General features: G+C 36.3%; 1 protein-coding gene across 8 annotated transcripts in view; it reads right to left on the bottom strand.

Moving 5' to 3' along the window:
• The window catches only part of NBEAL1 (neurobeachin like 1), an 81220-nt gene that overhangs the window by 31289 nt on the left and 33930 nt on the right, over positions 1–16001 (bottom strand). For all 8 annotated transcript variants that reach the window (XR_005820878.1, XM_040560895.1, XM_040560896.1 and 5 more), the window contains 15 exons: positions 14832–14915; positions 13218–13316; positions 12534–13114; positions 10893–11025; positions 10114–10233; positions 8509–8812; positions 7508–7593; positions 6990–7079; positions 4305–4476; positions 3167–3300; positions 2594–2753; positions 2395–2497; positions 1494–1650; positions 705–863; positions 191–350 (listed from right to left, as the gene is read on the bottom strand). Coding sequence is in view for 7 of the 8 variants with exons in the window: in XM_040560895.1 (XP_040416829.1) it covers positions 191–350; positions 705–863; positions 1494–1650; positions 2395–2497; positions 2594–2753; positions 3167–3300; positions 4305–4476; positions 6990–7079; positions 7508–7593; positions 8509–8812; positions 10114–10233; positions 10893–11025; positions 12534–13114; positions 13218–13316; positions 14832–14915 (2542 nt within the window). In the remaining variant the exon portion in view is untranslated. The remainder of the gene's footprint in view (positions 1–190; positions 351–704; positions 864–1493; positions 1651–2394; positions 2498–2593; positions 2754–3166; positions 3301–4304; positions 4477–6989; positions 7080–7507; positions 7594–8508; positions 8813–10113; positions 10234–10892; positions 11026–12533; positions 13115–13217; positions 13317–14831; positions 14916–16001) is intronic.

The raw sequence follows: 16001 nt of genomic DNA on the forward strand, positions 1-16001 counted from the left end.
GGTCACCTCTGTTTCCTTTACTATCCCTGGATGTAAACTTCAGGAAACTAAGAAAACAACTGAGGCTATTGTGGACTGCAAATACAACAGATCTGTAAGATAACAGCTCTCCTTCCTTAGCAAAAACCAAACATGTTCGCCTCTGAGCAACAGGAGCTTACTAATAGTAGACATAACACTTCCCAATTACCTGCATACAGAACTTGGTTAAGAAGGTTTTTTATGAGAGAAACAGGAACTGGTGATTCATTCAGAAGGAGTCCCAGTCCAGAGTATCCCACTTCTCTGAGTCTCATACGGTGCTTACTGCGTTCATAAACTTTAGTACATTTCAGCATCTCTTCCACAATCTGCATGAAAAAGCACACACAAATGCAATATAAACAGAAGGGAACATCCAGACCTCTTGAACTTAATTGTGAATGACATAATATGCTTTTCCATAGCTTACAAAATAAATTTTAAAAACAAACTCAAACAGCACAGACTAATTTTTAAACTTCTTACGCTTGACATCAAGAGAACACTAATTCCATTGTGACTATGGCAGTAAGCAATAATATCTAGCTAACTTACCAGAAGAAAGAATTAAACTTGAATAACTAGCATCTTTCCAGGTGCATGCATTTCTGCAGCCAGACCATTGGAAAATACAGATTCATGTCCCATTGATTAATTTATGAACATATCATTCAATTTATTACCTTGAACACAAGTTCTCTAAGCCGGTCAGAGTATCTTTGATGCAGTAACAAAGCATAAAGAATATCAGCATTTCCTGGTTCAAAAAGCAGTAAAAAAAGCTGGTCTGGGGTTGGGCTGGAATGAAGTAGGCTGAAGAGAATATCCAGAATTCCACAGAGCTGCAAAATTAAGACCATTGAATTAATCCACAATTCATGCAGACTTCATCCTGTGCTTGGGGGAAATTTTCCCAGCTTTTAAATTTCACCCTTCACTTGTTATACAACGTACCTTTTGTCTGCTCATTGTTACCACATTTAAAATTAGGGTTGTTTTTGGACTTTTCTGTATATACAGAACACTTTATCAAACTGCAATCAGAACTACAAAGCAAATTCAACTACTGATAATATCTACAAAATAGCAATCCATATCACTACAACAACTGATCCGTTAAAGTCCAATTCATTTGGTTTTGTAACCTAAGAGAATTTTTCTAATGGCAGTATTACACATCATGTGCTTTTCTGCCCCTCACCTGTAGAGCACTCTTGTCAAGATTCTAGTGTGTGTCTATATATAGCCTGCCTCAGCTACATCTAAACATAACCATATACCAAGTAACACTATGCTTGTGGTCTTGCCCCTACTTTTTAAACACAAAAAATATAACATTTCTAAACAGAACAGTACAGAATATCCCAAGTTGGAAGAGGTCCACAAGGATCACTGAGACCAACTCCTAAACACCATTAAACAAAACCAAATCACTTAGAGTTTAAAGTACTAATTTATGTCATACTGGATACCTGTTCCTCTTCACTGGTGGCAGCTATGTATCCTATGATGCTCTGTATTTCTTCATGTGTTCCACCTTTGCTTAGGAAATATTTGATCAGTCCATACAGGGATGTCCGTATTGTTCTCAGGTCATCAGGAGCCAAATCACTGTCTTTACAGCCACTCCTACACACCAACAGACAAGAAAAGCAACTCAAGCAAGTGCTCCATGATTCAGTAATAGCTATTTGGTTGTGCTGGTTTGGAATTTTTCATGTACCTTGATATTACGGCACAAGCTGTTTCTACTGAAGTAAGGCAACTGAGCAGCAGTAAGTAATAGCAGATGAGTCTTACCAAGCCTATAAAAAAGCCCTGAAATGTAGACTTCTGATCTGAATACAGGTCAGGTCTTCAGCTTCCTACCTCGCACCCTCTAGCCAATCTTCCCCAATTACATAATTATATTCATAAGCAGATATAAATTGTTGCAAGTCTATCACCAAGATTGAAATCTAAATTTCCAAATTCCTAAAAATAAAAATCTACTTCAAATGCTACAAGTATATAAAAGAACCAAGTGTCTTAAAACAATGGACATCCTCTCTTTTCATAAAGGCTATCATCTACGACTTAATTTGCATTGTTGATAACAAGTCCTTTAATTTAATAATTTTAATTATTTTTCCAAGCCATTTCCAGTATCATTGGCATAAATTTTATATAATCCCATCATAAAAGTCAAGGATTAGTAATAAGTAAAGCAGAAAAACATTAATGCAATTTTGAAAATGAAATGAACAACTAAAAGCCAGACTGTAGCTTTCTTTTCTCACTAGGACAAGCGGGGGCATAGGGTCAAAGACATGGACATGACACAACAGCTACACACAACAAAGGAGGAGGAGTTAGAAGAGGTAAAACTCATACCCATAATAAACCCTGAGTGTGTCTAGAAGAAATTGTACTCCATACTTCTTTCTGAAGAGCCTTCTGCTGTCTTTGATGATTGTAGAAAGATATTGTATATGCCCTACAATATAAAGCTTCCTGTTAGAACCTGGATAAAAATTTATGTCAAGTGAGAAGTTCTGTGTCTTTGTGCAGTTACCCAAGTCCAAGAGCTCACCAATTCTGAAGGGGAAGTCCCCACTGTTCCAGATGCTGAAGTCAAAAAGTAAGTATTGATACATCTGTTGCAAAAGCTGCATGTTCTTTTCTACTGAGACTTGCTCTATCAACAGCTGTACAGCCATCAGTACGTTCACATCCATTAAGTTGCTTGGCACCTTTCAAAATAACACCATGTTTTAATACTCAGAAAATGAAGAGTTTCTTAAGATATATTTTTTTTATTTTTTATTTTTTTAAAAATGAAGATTTTCTCTTCTATAGAAAGTCTGCATTTATTAAAGCAATAAAATACATGCAAACCAGTCTAGTTTGAAAAAAAACATACAATACAGTATCTATAACCAAAAAAAGCAGAACAGGAAATAAAGACAAAACACCATGTTTCACTTTGTAGACCAAGATCAACTCCTTATATCTTCTTGGTTTCAGAAATATGAGAAAGAAGAGCATAGATTAAGTAAATGTTTGAGAGAAGCCCTGCACCCTGTACAAATTAAGAATGTTTCAAAGTAATCAGGACTTCATTCATAACACTCATTACTACGGGTTGTTTCTCAGACTTGCTCACCTTCTGTAACAAGGCTCCTAGGGTGGCAACTCCATGGGAGTGAATCATATTTTCTTGATTAACATGATGCCTCTGAATAAAGTGTTTTATCACCAATATGAAAGTTGCAACAACATTCTTCTCCAGCCGTGCTTCTGCAAAACAGAACAGTAGCAAAAGCCTCATGGTTGATTGTTGGACAGTGGGGGAAAAGTAAGATGAAGTGTTTACATTCGTCACTATTTCCTGAACTTCCTAACTCCTGATGCATTATTTCCATAGCTGTAGGCTGTCTTTAGACTTTTTTCCAATGAAGAATCAGTCTTTTCTTGCCCCTCCAGAACAAAGTGACCCAGTTGCTTCATCTATCTGGCTGTAGCAGAGACAAACAGACTTCTCTCCTTTCAGTTACAGACTTTTGCATATGCTGCAGTTATTCTTCCTCTGTAGTTGCAAAGTCACACTTTCTAGACATATATCAAAATTGGGGGGGGAATATACTGGTATGGATATTTATTCCACCATTTCAAATTCAAAACAAAAATGTTGTTTCCCCCCTTGCAAACCTTGGTTTCCAGGGTTTTCTGACAAAAGTTCATTTCCATTCTATATTAGTAAAGGATTTTTTTTTCTTTTGTTTTAAATCTGTCGTTAAAGCTTCCTTTTAGTTTTCTTGATTTGTCTCTGTGGACATTTTCCTAAGAAAATGAAAGTTTAACTGAAGTCTACACAGCACTGTTCTGATACTGCAAAGTTTTTGTGTGGCTGCCTGACCCAGCGTTCATGTTGCAGGAAAGCTCCTCCTATTGATATTAGCAGGTTTTACATAAAAAATGATTTCTCAAAATAATAAGAACCAATTTTTCAGACTAGAAATGAAAATAACTGCATATTTTGTCACTAATATAAGAGTAAATCATTAAAAGAAAAGTAATGCTATCAAATACATTTATATTTGCAATACATTATTAGGTTAATTTTATATAGTGCTGAACTGCTGGCATTCAGTAACCATATCATATAAGAAACAGGAACAGTCTGTCAGCTTTACATTGCTACTTTGAAAAACCAGCATGTAATAGAATGGCTGTCATTCACAGGAAGATTTTTAATTAAAATCAAGCTTAAGAACAATTTCATCTCAACTGTAGTTTTCTACCTGATGCCTTTGTGGATGCCAATACCACCCAGTCGCCCTCTACAGGAGTCACTACTTCTGGAGCTGGTAGAGTTTCCCCTTCAGACTTCTCGGGCACTTGTCCACCAAGGAAACTGATCTGCTCCAGCAATGGAAACAGCACATTTATTCCACCAATGCAGTTGATCATATCCTAAATCAAGAGAAATGGGAGAAAAAGGTCACTATAAATAACATCCTCTGAACTACATAACCAAAATTCACTCTACATGCAAGGAACCTTATGAACTCACAAATCAGAGTTTCATGTCACTTTGAAACTGGTATAAAATACTGAATTTAACAAGAGAATTGCTGTAGTTCTAGGCATTGTAGTTACACATGCTTGTTCTTGCTCTGAAAGTGTATTTTTGCATTTCCTTCCACCTCCCCTCAACTAAACAACGTGGGAACCCGAATGATACAACTATTGGACACAATCTTCTATTAAACATATTTGAAAAACAGAGAGAAACATATTTTTCTGTTACCTAAGTTACTTTCAGCAAGCAGAAAGGAAACCATGTATCTGTGTTTTAATCCTATTCCTGCAAGATTTCAACTTCAGACAATTAAAAAAAATCGAGTTTGATTTTTTAAAGTAACTTTACATAAACCTCAATTCTAATCCCCCTTTTTAGAATTCAAGTCTCCTAAGATACATTTTATTTCCATTCCTCTCAAACAGGGGTAGCACAACACTTCAAACAAAACTCCCTCTGGTAAGGTATAACATATTCAAATCACAAGATTCCTAGAAGTGATTCCAAATGTCACTTAAAAAAAATCTGGGTCTCAGATAGTAACCAGAAAGCTAGCCAGAGATACCTGTTCACCTGCCCAGCTTAGTCCAATGAAAACTACTGTGACCTAAAAGTTTTAAAAGCCAAATAAAAACGACGTTCTGTAAGTCAGTCTATTAATGCAAGATATTACTCTCCCTTCCCGGAAATATTGGAGAGAAGTGGAGAAAACCATTCTTTTTGCCTCCATCATGTTCCAGTTTTTCAATTGTTACTCTATTACATGTGTCTTTATGATGTTCCTTTCCCAGTCCAGGTATCCTCATGTTTATTAAGGTGAATTTAATGATAATTGAACAGGAAATAAGAAAGATTTTTAAATCTGCAAAATTTATCTCATGGATGAAGCTTTCTAGTTAGCTGGGCAAAACAAGAACCACCACATTTTTGAAAGTTGAAAAAAACAAAATTTATTTGAACCTAAAGCCAGCAGTAGCTTTAACTCCTTTCAGGCTGTAACTATCTCCTTATGAGCTCCTCCTGATCAGTGTCACATTTTATCCCTCCTCAAGAGGGTGCCAAATCCCATCGTGTTTGTTAATGAAGTCCAACTATTTTTTTAAGACTTGTACTTTCAATATGCTTTCCCACAAAGCTAGAGATATAAACCACCCTCACCCACCCCTCTTCCCACTACTGGGGATAAGGACAACAAACTGCATTTTTTTCAAAGTATTCATACCATAGAAAGTTAACTAGCTTAACTAGCAAGCATATTTGAATTTTCTTAACATTAATCTTCACAAGTTAGAGCATATGCACAGCATTCATACATTTACCTTCATTTACCTTTTCTTTTCTTGTAAGAAAAGATCATCTACAGAACAGAATTGGATACATTCCATCTAAATTAAAATACCTTTTATCATGTCAATGTTTCTAGACCAAGCTACTTTGCTGCAAATTAGTTGACTTTCTCATACACAGTGAGAAGCTTGACTTTAATTTTTGATGTTAATATGTGCTAATGATTAGGGAACTAATAAGCAAACAAGTAGAGGAAAATATTCATTAAGCTGGGGTGCACTTCACAGTGAGTTTCAAGTCTATAGTATAAAGTCAGACCTGAACTGTCAGTCTTAGAAAAGAGCTGATCAACCAGAAGAACATATGGACTCCCTAAGTGTTGGGTAAGAAGGAAGAGAACAAAAAGAAAAAACACAGATAGGACAGTTTTGCTATAATAGAATGTTTGAGCAAGAGACTAGAAACTGATTTAGCCAGAAAATGTAAAATTTTAAGCACCAATACTAAAGAAACAGCAGTACCGTTAATATAAATGCTGGCAAAAGTTAAACAAAGATGATTCATATGGCCCATAAGAATCAGATAACCCAAATGTATCCACCAACGAGGAAAAAAAATTGGAAAATTATTATATAGCAGAGACAAAATAAAGTAGAACTCTTCAATGAATCTTTAGTATTTACTTTGAAGAAACTCTTTTATACTGTGAAATCGTATAGTCCTGCCAATCCCAAACTAAAAGTAATTAAGATAACTGGATGAAATTCTCTTTAAACACTAGCTGATTATTTTAATATTTTAATATCACCCTTGATTTCTTCTTTCAATACACAACATGCACTGAACAGACCATGAAGATTTGAGTCAGCTACCACAACATTTCTTAATGTATTATCTACAACATTAAGAGCAGCAACCCTTGTAAATTCTCATTAAAGGTAATGCAACACTACTCCAGCTACAGCATTAGCCTATTAATTGTCATTACAAAACCTATCTGTATCAGTTAAATGTCATTGACATTATGACAGTAACTTCCAGCATTCCAAAAAGTAGCCATACATGTTCACCTAACATCACGTTTACATCAGGCTTTGCGGGCTCAGTATGCATTTACCTTGATGTCCCAGTTCACTACTTTGTTTCCAGTTAGTCTTCCATGTAAGAGATTAGCAGACAGGTCAAGACAAATTGGATTTCTGCACGCCTGTTAAACAAATTAAAAGGCTACAGTATTATTTAGGAAACAAGTTACAGATGCTTCAACATCAAATAAGGTTTCTAAGTTATGTATAATATGTTTCAGAAAGTTTGTGCCACTGTGTTGATAGTAAAGTATTTAAACAACTTAGGACCCCTGGAATATAATTTATGTTATCTTAGATGTGACATTCACAATTGCACAAGATAATTTTGTCCTTTTGCCAAACAAGGATAACACCTTTTACCCCTGCATGAGACAACAGTTTAAGAAAGCTCTCACTGCTCTGCATCTTTCCTTAACCACAGCATAAAAATGATATATTCACTTGTTCTAATGAAACAGCGATAGCAAAACAAAAAGGAACATCTAGAACAAGTTTTGAAATTACTGCAGATTATGTAAACAAAGTAAAATTACCTATCATTTCATACCTTTGGTGTGTAATGAAGCAACACCTTACTGGGGAGGTCTGCTACTTCAGACTCTTGAGATTTCCATGGAGTTAAGCAGTTTGGACCTATAAAATATATGTACATAATTATTAGTTTTCATTTTTAAGAGTCCACTGGATATTAATGTTGATTTACACAATTTTTATACTACTATTCTTTGTTGTAACCTTTGGCTGGACACCCAAAACATACTTACATACTTGAAACATTCTTTGAAGTAATCTTATGACCTAAGTCATTCATTCAATACAGTCTGCTTAAAATGAAATACATGTTCTTGATGAAATGCTAAATAAAATGCTATATAAAGAGATTTTATTTTGTACAAACAGCTATGTTTCTGTCTTTAAAAACACCTGTCTCACACTTGCCACCAATCCATTTGTCATCAAGCCCAAATGACCGAACAGTGAGTAATCTTCAAAACGGCTTTGTTTAGTAACAGAAAATATTTCATTTAAATGCAAGTACTTCCATGCTTATCTCTGCGGGTCATTATGGAACTTATTACCTTAACACCTTACACTGTAAGACATAGCTTACCAGAATATATATTTTAAATCACCCCTAAATAGATTGATTTTTGTGGAAAAAATCCTCAAGCAATATATCACCTCAATGGTTTAACAGCAGCAATACTTTAAAGAGTCTCAACTGTAAACACACATGTAGGCAAATAGTAGGAATATTAAGAACTTAACAGTGAACATATTACATAAAATTTTTAATTTTGGCAGGTCTGTACATATAAATAGATGAGCTTCAGTAAACCTAACATTTCAAATAAAACTAAAAATACTTAGAATTCCGTTTTGAGCTTATATGTTGTAAGTCCCTCTTCGATAACCCGTTTAGGTTAGCTCTGCAACTGTTCTGGATTTTCACTTCATCATTATGTGTATGTATAGAGCAAAGCTCAGTGTGATACTTCCATAACTCACCGATTTTGTTCCACTAAAACGAGTACAATCACCGCTTACCTGCTAAATACAATGCTTTCACCTGAGGGGGTTGCAGTGCTTCATGAAAGATGATAACTGATCCAAGGTGTCCCTCCAAAGATGTTGGACATCCCCATTCACTATCCTGAGTCCCTGCTGAGATCATCTTGGTGATGAGCTCCGGTTTTGCAAGCATTCCACCCCAACTTCCTGGAGACAGAATGCCCCCAAGTGACGTACGATGGGGCATGATAGGGGAGGAAAAAGGTGGGTCTGGTATCTGAGATGGAGGAGGAGTTGTTGTTCTTTGGCCAGCTGAACCAATGCAGCAAGTAGTAAAAGGCTGGAGAGTCAAGCATGGAAAAAAAAAAAAAAAAAGAGACACTGTAAATCTAAGCTCCTTCTCCCCCCTACCCCAACAGTTTACAAAGCAAATCTGAAGACTCTCTCTGGCAAACCTGAACTAAATAAATTATATCAAGCGTAGCAAGTTCTGGCATTTCCTGGAGAATCAGTAATCCAGCACAGTAGAAGAAGAGCATGCACTCTCCATAACAGCAGAATGCCCCTTCTACAATCAAAAGCAAATTTGGTAACCTCAGCTGTTGCGTGACAAAAAAAGCTGGCAGGAGCAGAGCCAGGAAGGATGGCACCCTGGTAAGATACCCTGGTAGACATTCCTCTTCTGGATTATATTTGGATGTATTCTTTGGATATATTCTTCTGGATTATATTTGAAAATACTAGCCCCAGCATATGTGCTACTGTATTCTTCTCGTACCAGTTACTCCACTCAAAGAGATGCTCTCATGGGGAGGCTTACCTGCCTAACATTTAGCTACCTTACTTATAGTGCTTATTCTACAACTGAGACAAAATCCAGAGTTTTATCTTGCAATAGAAATAACATTTACTTGTCATTCTTTAGTGTTGTACTGATTTTACCATGACTATGTCCAATTTAAATGTTTACTAAAATTTCTCACAATACTTAAATATCAAATGAGGACTTAGAAGAAGTAGAAGAATGGTCAGTATTGTACCCCAGTTTAAAAATGATTTGTTCCACACAAAGAATGGACAATGCTTTCAAAGAAAATTGAACACGCTATGTACTCATTTTGATGGCTAGTGTGTTTTCAGGTTAAATGTATACACATTTTAAAATTTTAAGTTAGATTAGCTGCATGCACGCTGCTTATCCAGCTAACAAAGCAGGTACAAGACTAGCCTATATTATGGGGACACACAGAAAATACAAATGAGTGACTGATGGAAAAAAGAGAATATTTCTCAGTGAGCACTACCACACTAATCCTACTTGCAGAGGTGACTATTCATCATAAATTATGTCAGTATGTCTGACAACACCCCTGCTCCCCCCCCCATCTAACCAAGGTAAATTCTTTTTTAGTTTTGTTTTTAAACTGAGATGACTACACAAGCATTACTTATTGGTTAGTTATACATATTCACCAATTTGATATTCCGGACACTGACCAAAGTTGAACATAAACTTATTAGCAATACGCTAAGCTATCATAAACTCTTACTCAAATTCCATATTAAAAAGAGGCCAATTATGTTCTCATTCTTCTATGAGAGTTCATCAGGACAGGAGAATGACACAGAAGGTGAACTTACCTCATTCATGGCAGGGAATCGAAGTGGAGCAGAGATCTTCTGCTGTCCATTGACATAGATGTATACAAGGCTCTGACCAAAGGGCCTCTTTCCAGGCATGTGAACAATAGTTATGTTGTGCTGGTTAATAAAATAATTAAAACATTATTAAAAAGTACTGCATGAAAATGACAGAATCACAGAAGTGACTGTACAGAACTATTTAACTTCATCTCTACTAATCTGGTGAGGAAACCATTTAAGAAACTGCTTTGGAAAATAAATCCAAAGTATAAACAAGAAGATAACACCAGCTGTCAACTGCTTCCATTTTCGAGTAGTTTACTTTTTAACAGGTTTTTGGAAGAAAAGAGGTATAGCTCTTACATGATAATGCACGTCAGTCCTTAAATATGGGAATAGAAAAGGACAAGGCTTAAACACAGTAGTGTGCACTCAGCACCACAGCCAATATGCTTGTTTTAATTCAATATAAAAAATCTGCACGTTAAAAAAACTCCACTAAAAAAAAACCCACACCTCTATAAAAAACAATGCTAATCATCAGCTTATCAATAACAATGGTCATAACGATATAGTCATAATTTTTTTAATCAACCACTAATATATGTGGAAAGTGCTTGTATTATTTGAGTTTAATTATTTGCATAAGATCAAAACTAAGTATGATAAAAATAGACCTTATAGACCTTTTATAAAACCACCAAAAAACCCACAAACTTGTGACTTCTGAGCTAACAGTACTGTCCTAAACAGTGTTTTTCAGTATCAAATCTTACCCAGAGTGAGTCAAAAAAACAGTGGTCTGGAAGCATCACTGTCGTATATTCCCTCTTTGTGCAAACTGCAACCACCAATACCCCAGAGCACGTAATAAAGGCTTCAAAACCCATACCACTTCCCGTAAAAAAGCTATAGAAAGACAACAAAACACACAGTCAAGGACTTACTTCATCAAACCTATTGTAAGTCGCCTAACAGTATTTTCATTAGGAGAGAAGCAACTCAAGCTGTTTGTCGCTGCTCACTTATTTACTATTTGACTAGTTATCACTTTTGTTCCAAAGAACAAGACACAGAACTACAAGGAAGGGAAGTGTTGTTTAAGGATTTATTTTTTCTTAACACGTGATTATCTATCAGCAAGAACCTTAATGCAAAATAAGTGTAGTCATTGTTATATACCTTATTTCACTCAGTATAATGAAGATCAGCTGTCAGCAGCTATCTATAAACAAGCCCTGCAAGCATAGGCTTGTCTTGAGAAATCTTTATTTTTTTAAGTGCTTGAATATGAAAAATATAAATTGTGAAGTGCTATCAAAGCCTGTAATTCCAGGCAAAGGCATTATTTACAGTACTGTCAGATATCTATCAATATAAAACACAAAAGTGTCATGAATATTATAGAGAGTCTCAGCAGATGTAAGCTGTCTTACAACTAAACACCATAAAATTTAGCAGTTAAATAAATTTTTAATGATTTTAATTCAATTGTGTGTTTAGCATTTTAAGCTGACACTGGAATTTTAAATATTTCTTTGTATTAATTTCAATACAGAATATGTAAGTTCATTACTGACAACATCAGTGCCCTATAACAAAAACACATCAATATTGCCCTATAATGAAGCTACAGATTCTGTACTGAAATTATACACAGCTTGAAATATCTGGCATAATTTCTTCAAAATTGTACATAAAATGATATACAAACAGCCAGTTATTGGTATAGCAGCATCACATAGAAAAAAAGCTGTAAGTAGACTTAATTTTTATTTTTTTTAAACTTCGTAGTGTAATTCCACCATGGTTTTCTAGGACCACAGTCTATTTAAGATCTTCAGTGGCACACACTGACAAATTGGAAACAGTGTTATGACAGTTCATCAGGTGGCACCCTTCATCAGGGCTCTGCTATATAAATACTCCTGACGTTCCTATTGAACATTTGTACCCAGATAGTTAACCCACACTTATATAAACTATCAAGAACAAACCATGCCAATGTCTACTATTTAAACTGATGAAGGTGCCCTTTTCGTTGCTCTCTCATATGAAACACAGATTCCACTGTCTTTGTAGAAAACAGGTGGAAGACCATTTGGGGGTGTTTTGTTGTTGCTGTTGTTTCTAAGCTATGTACCTTAAAAACATGATTCAGAGTTGTGGATAATGAAACTGCAGACAAGAACTACAGATAAGAAAGCAGTGTAATTGAGAAACTACATGCTTATTTCTTAACACGGCCTGGCTGTGGTGACAGATGATATTGCTCCCTTTCACAAACTAACCAAACTAAATGCTATATACTGCATACTATGAAGAAGAGAATAAGTACGGCATGTAATAGGGTGCCATGTGCCACAGGGAACAGATGACCTAGATTTATGCTGCTGAAGTCATTACGGTAACCATACCTATAGAGTTGCTTCCGCTTGCCGTTTTTGCTAGTTGTGCTAGGGTCCACCTGGTCCTGGTCAAGGCAGAGCCAAGCACTGAAAGAAAACGCAGATCCCGGCCACTTCTGAATTGATGGAACTGCAATTCCTGCCATACTGTGATACAAGTTGAAATACTGCAAGGCACTTGCCATGCCTTGCTTCCGGGCCATTGCCAGAATGGCTCGCATCACTGGAACAACATAAGGGTGAGCCCGCCTTGCTTCCTCAGTCCTCAGGAGCCGTATTAGCTGAAGCAATTCTTCTGATCCCATTGACTGGCTCCCCAAAGAGCCCAGAAGGGCAATCAGGTTCTCTGCACAAGTACAGTGGAGTGCAGAATGGGAATTTAATGTCTCAATGATACGGATGACCATGTTTGCATTGACACATGTGGCACGACTCTGTCTGTTAATACAGCAGATCTGCCTCAACCAATTTGAGATGAAAATCTGCAGGTCATGTGACTCTAGCTCTGGAAGCCACTGGATAAGCAGCAATAATGGCTGGACATTACTAATGCCTAATATCCCAACAGCCATGTGGTCACCTTCAACAGCCTGAAAAACAGCAGAAAAATCAGATATGAAATACAATAAAAATAGAAGTACTGCTGAAGAGACATAAGCATTTTAGACAGCATTCTAAGAAAGCATATCTCACCATATTCATGAGTTCTTCTAGTAATTCCCGTGAGGGTTGACCCAGCGATTTTAGTACCTCATATATATGTGCATAACCAATTCTCTCCTTGAAGACCTCCTGAGGATAAAAATCCAAGTCTCAATAAAAAATGAAAGGGACACAAATTGTTCTTCTACTGCAACAAGTTTAATTTAACACAATATTAGATACAAAATTATTAGGATGCAAGAATAATATTTTACAGGCTAGAAATCCTTCTGTTAATAAGCCCATTTTACTATACCTAGCATGCTGCAAGTAAGAAGGATTTCACTGCAGCATGCAGAAAAATAAAAGATCAAAATTACATTTTAGTAATTACCTATACAAAAATATAATTGCTTTGGTATACTCAAAATGTTAAGTCTATCACAAAATACCAATAGCCTTATTTTTTAAACACAAACTACAGCATGAAATGGAGTGGTTATGTTGAGAATTTTAAGTATCCAGATATTTTTGGGGTGAAAGATTTTCCTAGACCAGCTTGATTAAAAGTCACCCATCCTAAACACTTCAAAAATTAGAAAAGTATTCCAGGAAAGTTTTTGTGAAAAATGAATCACTTTTACGTGAAGGAAAAAATAAATCAAGCTGCAAAATCCAAAATGTAGTACCCTTTTTTTTTTTTTTTTTTTTTTACTTAGTAAACAGAAAACACATCATACTACAAAATGCATATTCTTCTCCCCACTGTATTCTACACTGAAATTAAAACAGATGGATGAGTCTGCCGGCAGAAACGATACAATTGCTTAAGCAAATATGCAAAGAAAAAAATATATGCTGCAGTGGAAGCACAGGTGAAAAGTTTACTGACCTTTGTGAATGACAGTCAGTTCCCAACCCCACCATACAACTTTTCTCAGGCTTCCCAGAGACAGTGGAGATATGAGTACTCTGAGTTACGCTTTGGAGGAGCCTAATTTACTACCTTGTCATTTCTCACTCAGACTGTACTGCAAGTAGCAACCAAATCAGGTGATTTCTACTCTTACTTTGGCCTGCACTGTACAGTCATACCCCTTTCCCTGTGCCAAGAACCATTCAACAAGGTGAATCTAACAGACTAAGCAATCTAAAAATAAATCCACTTCTCTGCAGCCTCAGCTTCCAGTCAGATTCACAAACTAACCATTGCCTATCTATTTATCAAACCACAAGAGTAACTACAAAGGAAAGGCAGGGTAATGGCAAGACCACCATTTAGACAGCAGTATGGTCCTGGATTAAAGACACGATAAAGCTACGACACGTACTCCTGCCTGAAGCTATATTCTGCAAATACTCATTAATTCTATCCCAGATATTCATGGGACAAGTAATGATGTACTCCCTTTACAAAAGCTCCAAATACCATTAGTGCTCCATTTTTCCAGTTTTGATATCAAGATATCTCAGAATCCAGCCATTAGAAACAAATAAAAAGATAAGGGATGCCAATCAGCTGCTCCTATCTGGCAGAAATTAGCAGACACAAGTTGCTCATCTTAATTAGCAAGAGTCCTTATCAAGAATTTTTCAATAAAAATGCTAACTGGAGACAACATCAGGAGGTCTATTGCAGGTAGACCTCTGCATATGTACCGTTACCTTAGCAGCTGGAGACTTGAGCATTACTGCTGTGAGGGCTTGAATGGTTGATACCGCCAAGCAGTCTAGGTGTCCCTGAAACACCTGAAAGTAGCAGGTACAGAAGTTACATACAACTGTGCAAAGACCATTCTATTCCAAAATCTATACCATGCCCTCCTGCCAGGATGAAAACCAAGAGTTTACTAACATGCTCCAAAAATCATCTCCCCACCAATAAAGATTTCATAACCCCCACTGCCTACAAGAAAGATTGTATTAACAACAGACAATACTTCAAGAGGAAGAGAGAAGCATTCACAAAACTCATTGCACTGCAAATATTCTGATGGACAAACAGGTTTTCCTCATGCGGCTAATGGACAACCTCAAGAGGGAGGGAGGAAAACAAGAAGTTTCTTCTAAGGTGTGTGTGTGCTGCTTGACAATCCATCAGGTATGTGCATTTCATACAAAGTGTTTTATTTAACATCTAAGTCCCTATATACCAATGCAACCCACACACAAATTATAAGAGATTAGTCACACCAGAACAGTAAGGTGGCTTCCTCATCCATATCATCTCACTGCTTAACATCTCCTTTTCCCATTTCAAGTGATCTTTTTTTGCTGTTTCTTTTTCGCTCTAATTTTTGTTTATGGTGGTATCTCTATGCTTGTTTTAAGGTCAAAAAAATCAGAGCACCATCTCATGTCCATCAGTAAACCTAGAGCAAAACTGTGCAAACATACTCAGTTTCATTATCCCTGAAATATTAAACTGCATATCAGAAATATTTTGAAAATGAAGTGTCAAGAATCCGTTAGATGTGAAGAAACCGTTAGATGTGAAGAAACATTTACATGCAGTTAGTCTTGCACTGAGTTTCTAAAAAAGCCAAACGCATTAGTTAGAATCGCCATTTGTGGATTACCACACTTTGTACTTAGCATCTTTACATTTTTCATCGGAATAAATTATTCTACTACAAAATTAATATAACAATTTCCATCTGGTACTTTCCACAACATTATGGGAAAATTAAAGCAACAGGCTATTCCTACCTCCCTGATTCAGCCTGTCCATTGTTTTGTGAACATCTGTTCTTGATGACAAGCACAGAATCAGGACATCAAATACAACCACTGAGATTCACAAACAAGGCCCCAGAATCCAAAACACCACAGTGC

This window comes from Cygnus olor, chromosome 6, assembly GCF_009769625.2.
Source record: "Cygnus olor isolate bCygOlo1 chromosome 6, bCygOlo1.pri.v2, whole genome shotgun sequence".
NCBI lineage: Eukaryota > Metazoa > Chordata > Aves > Anseriformes > Anatidae > Cygnus > Cygnus olor.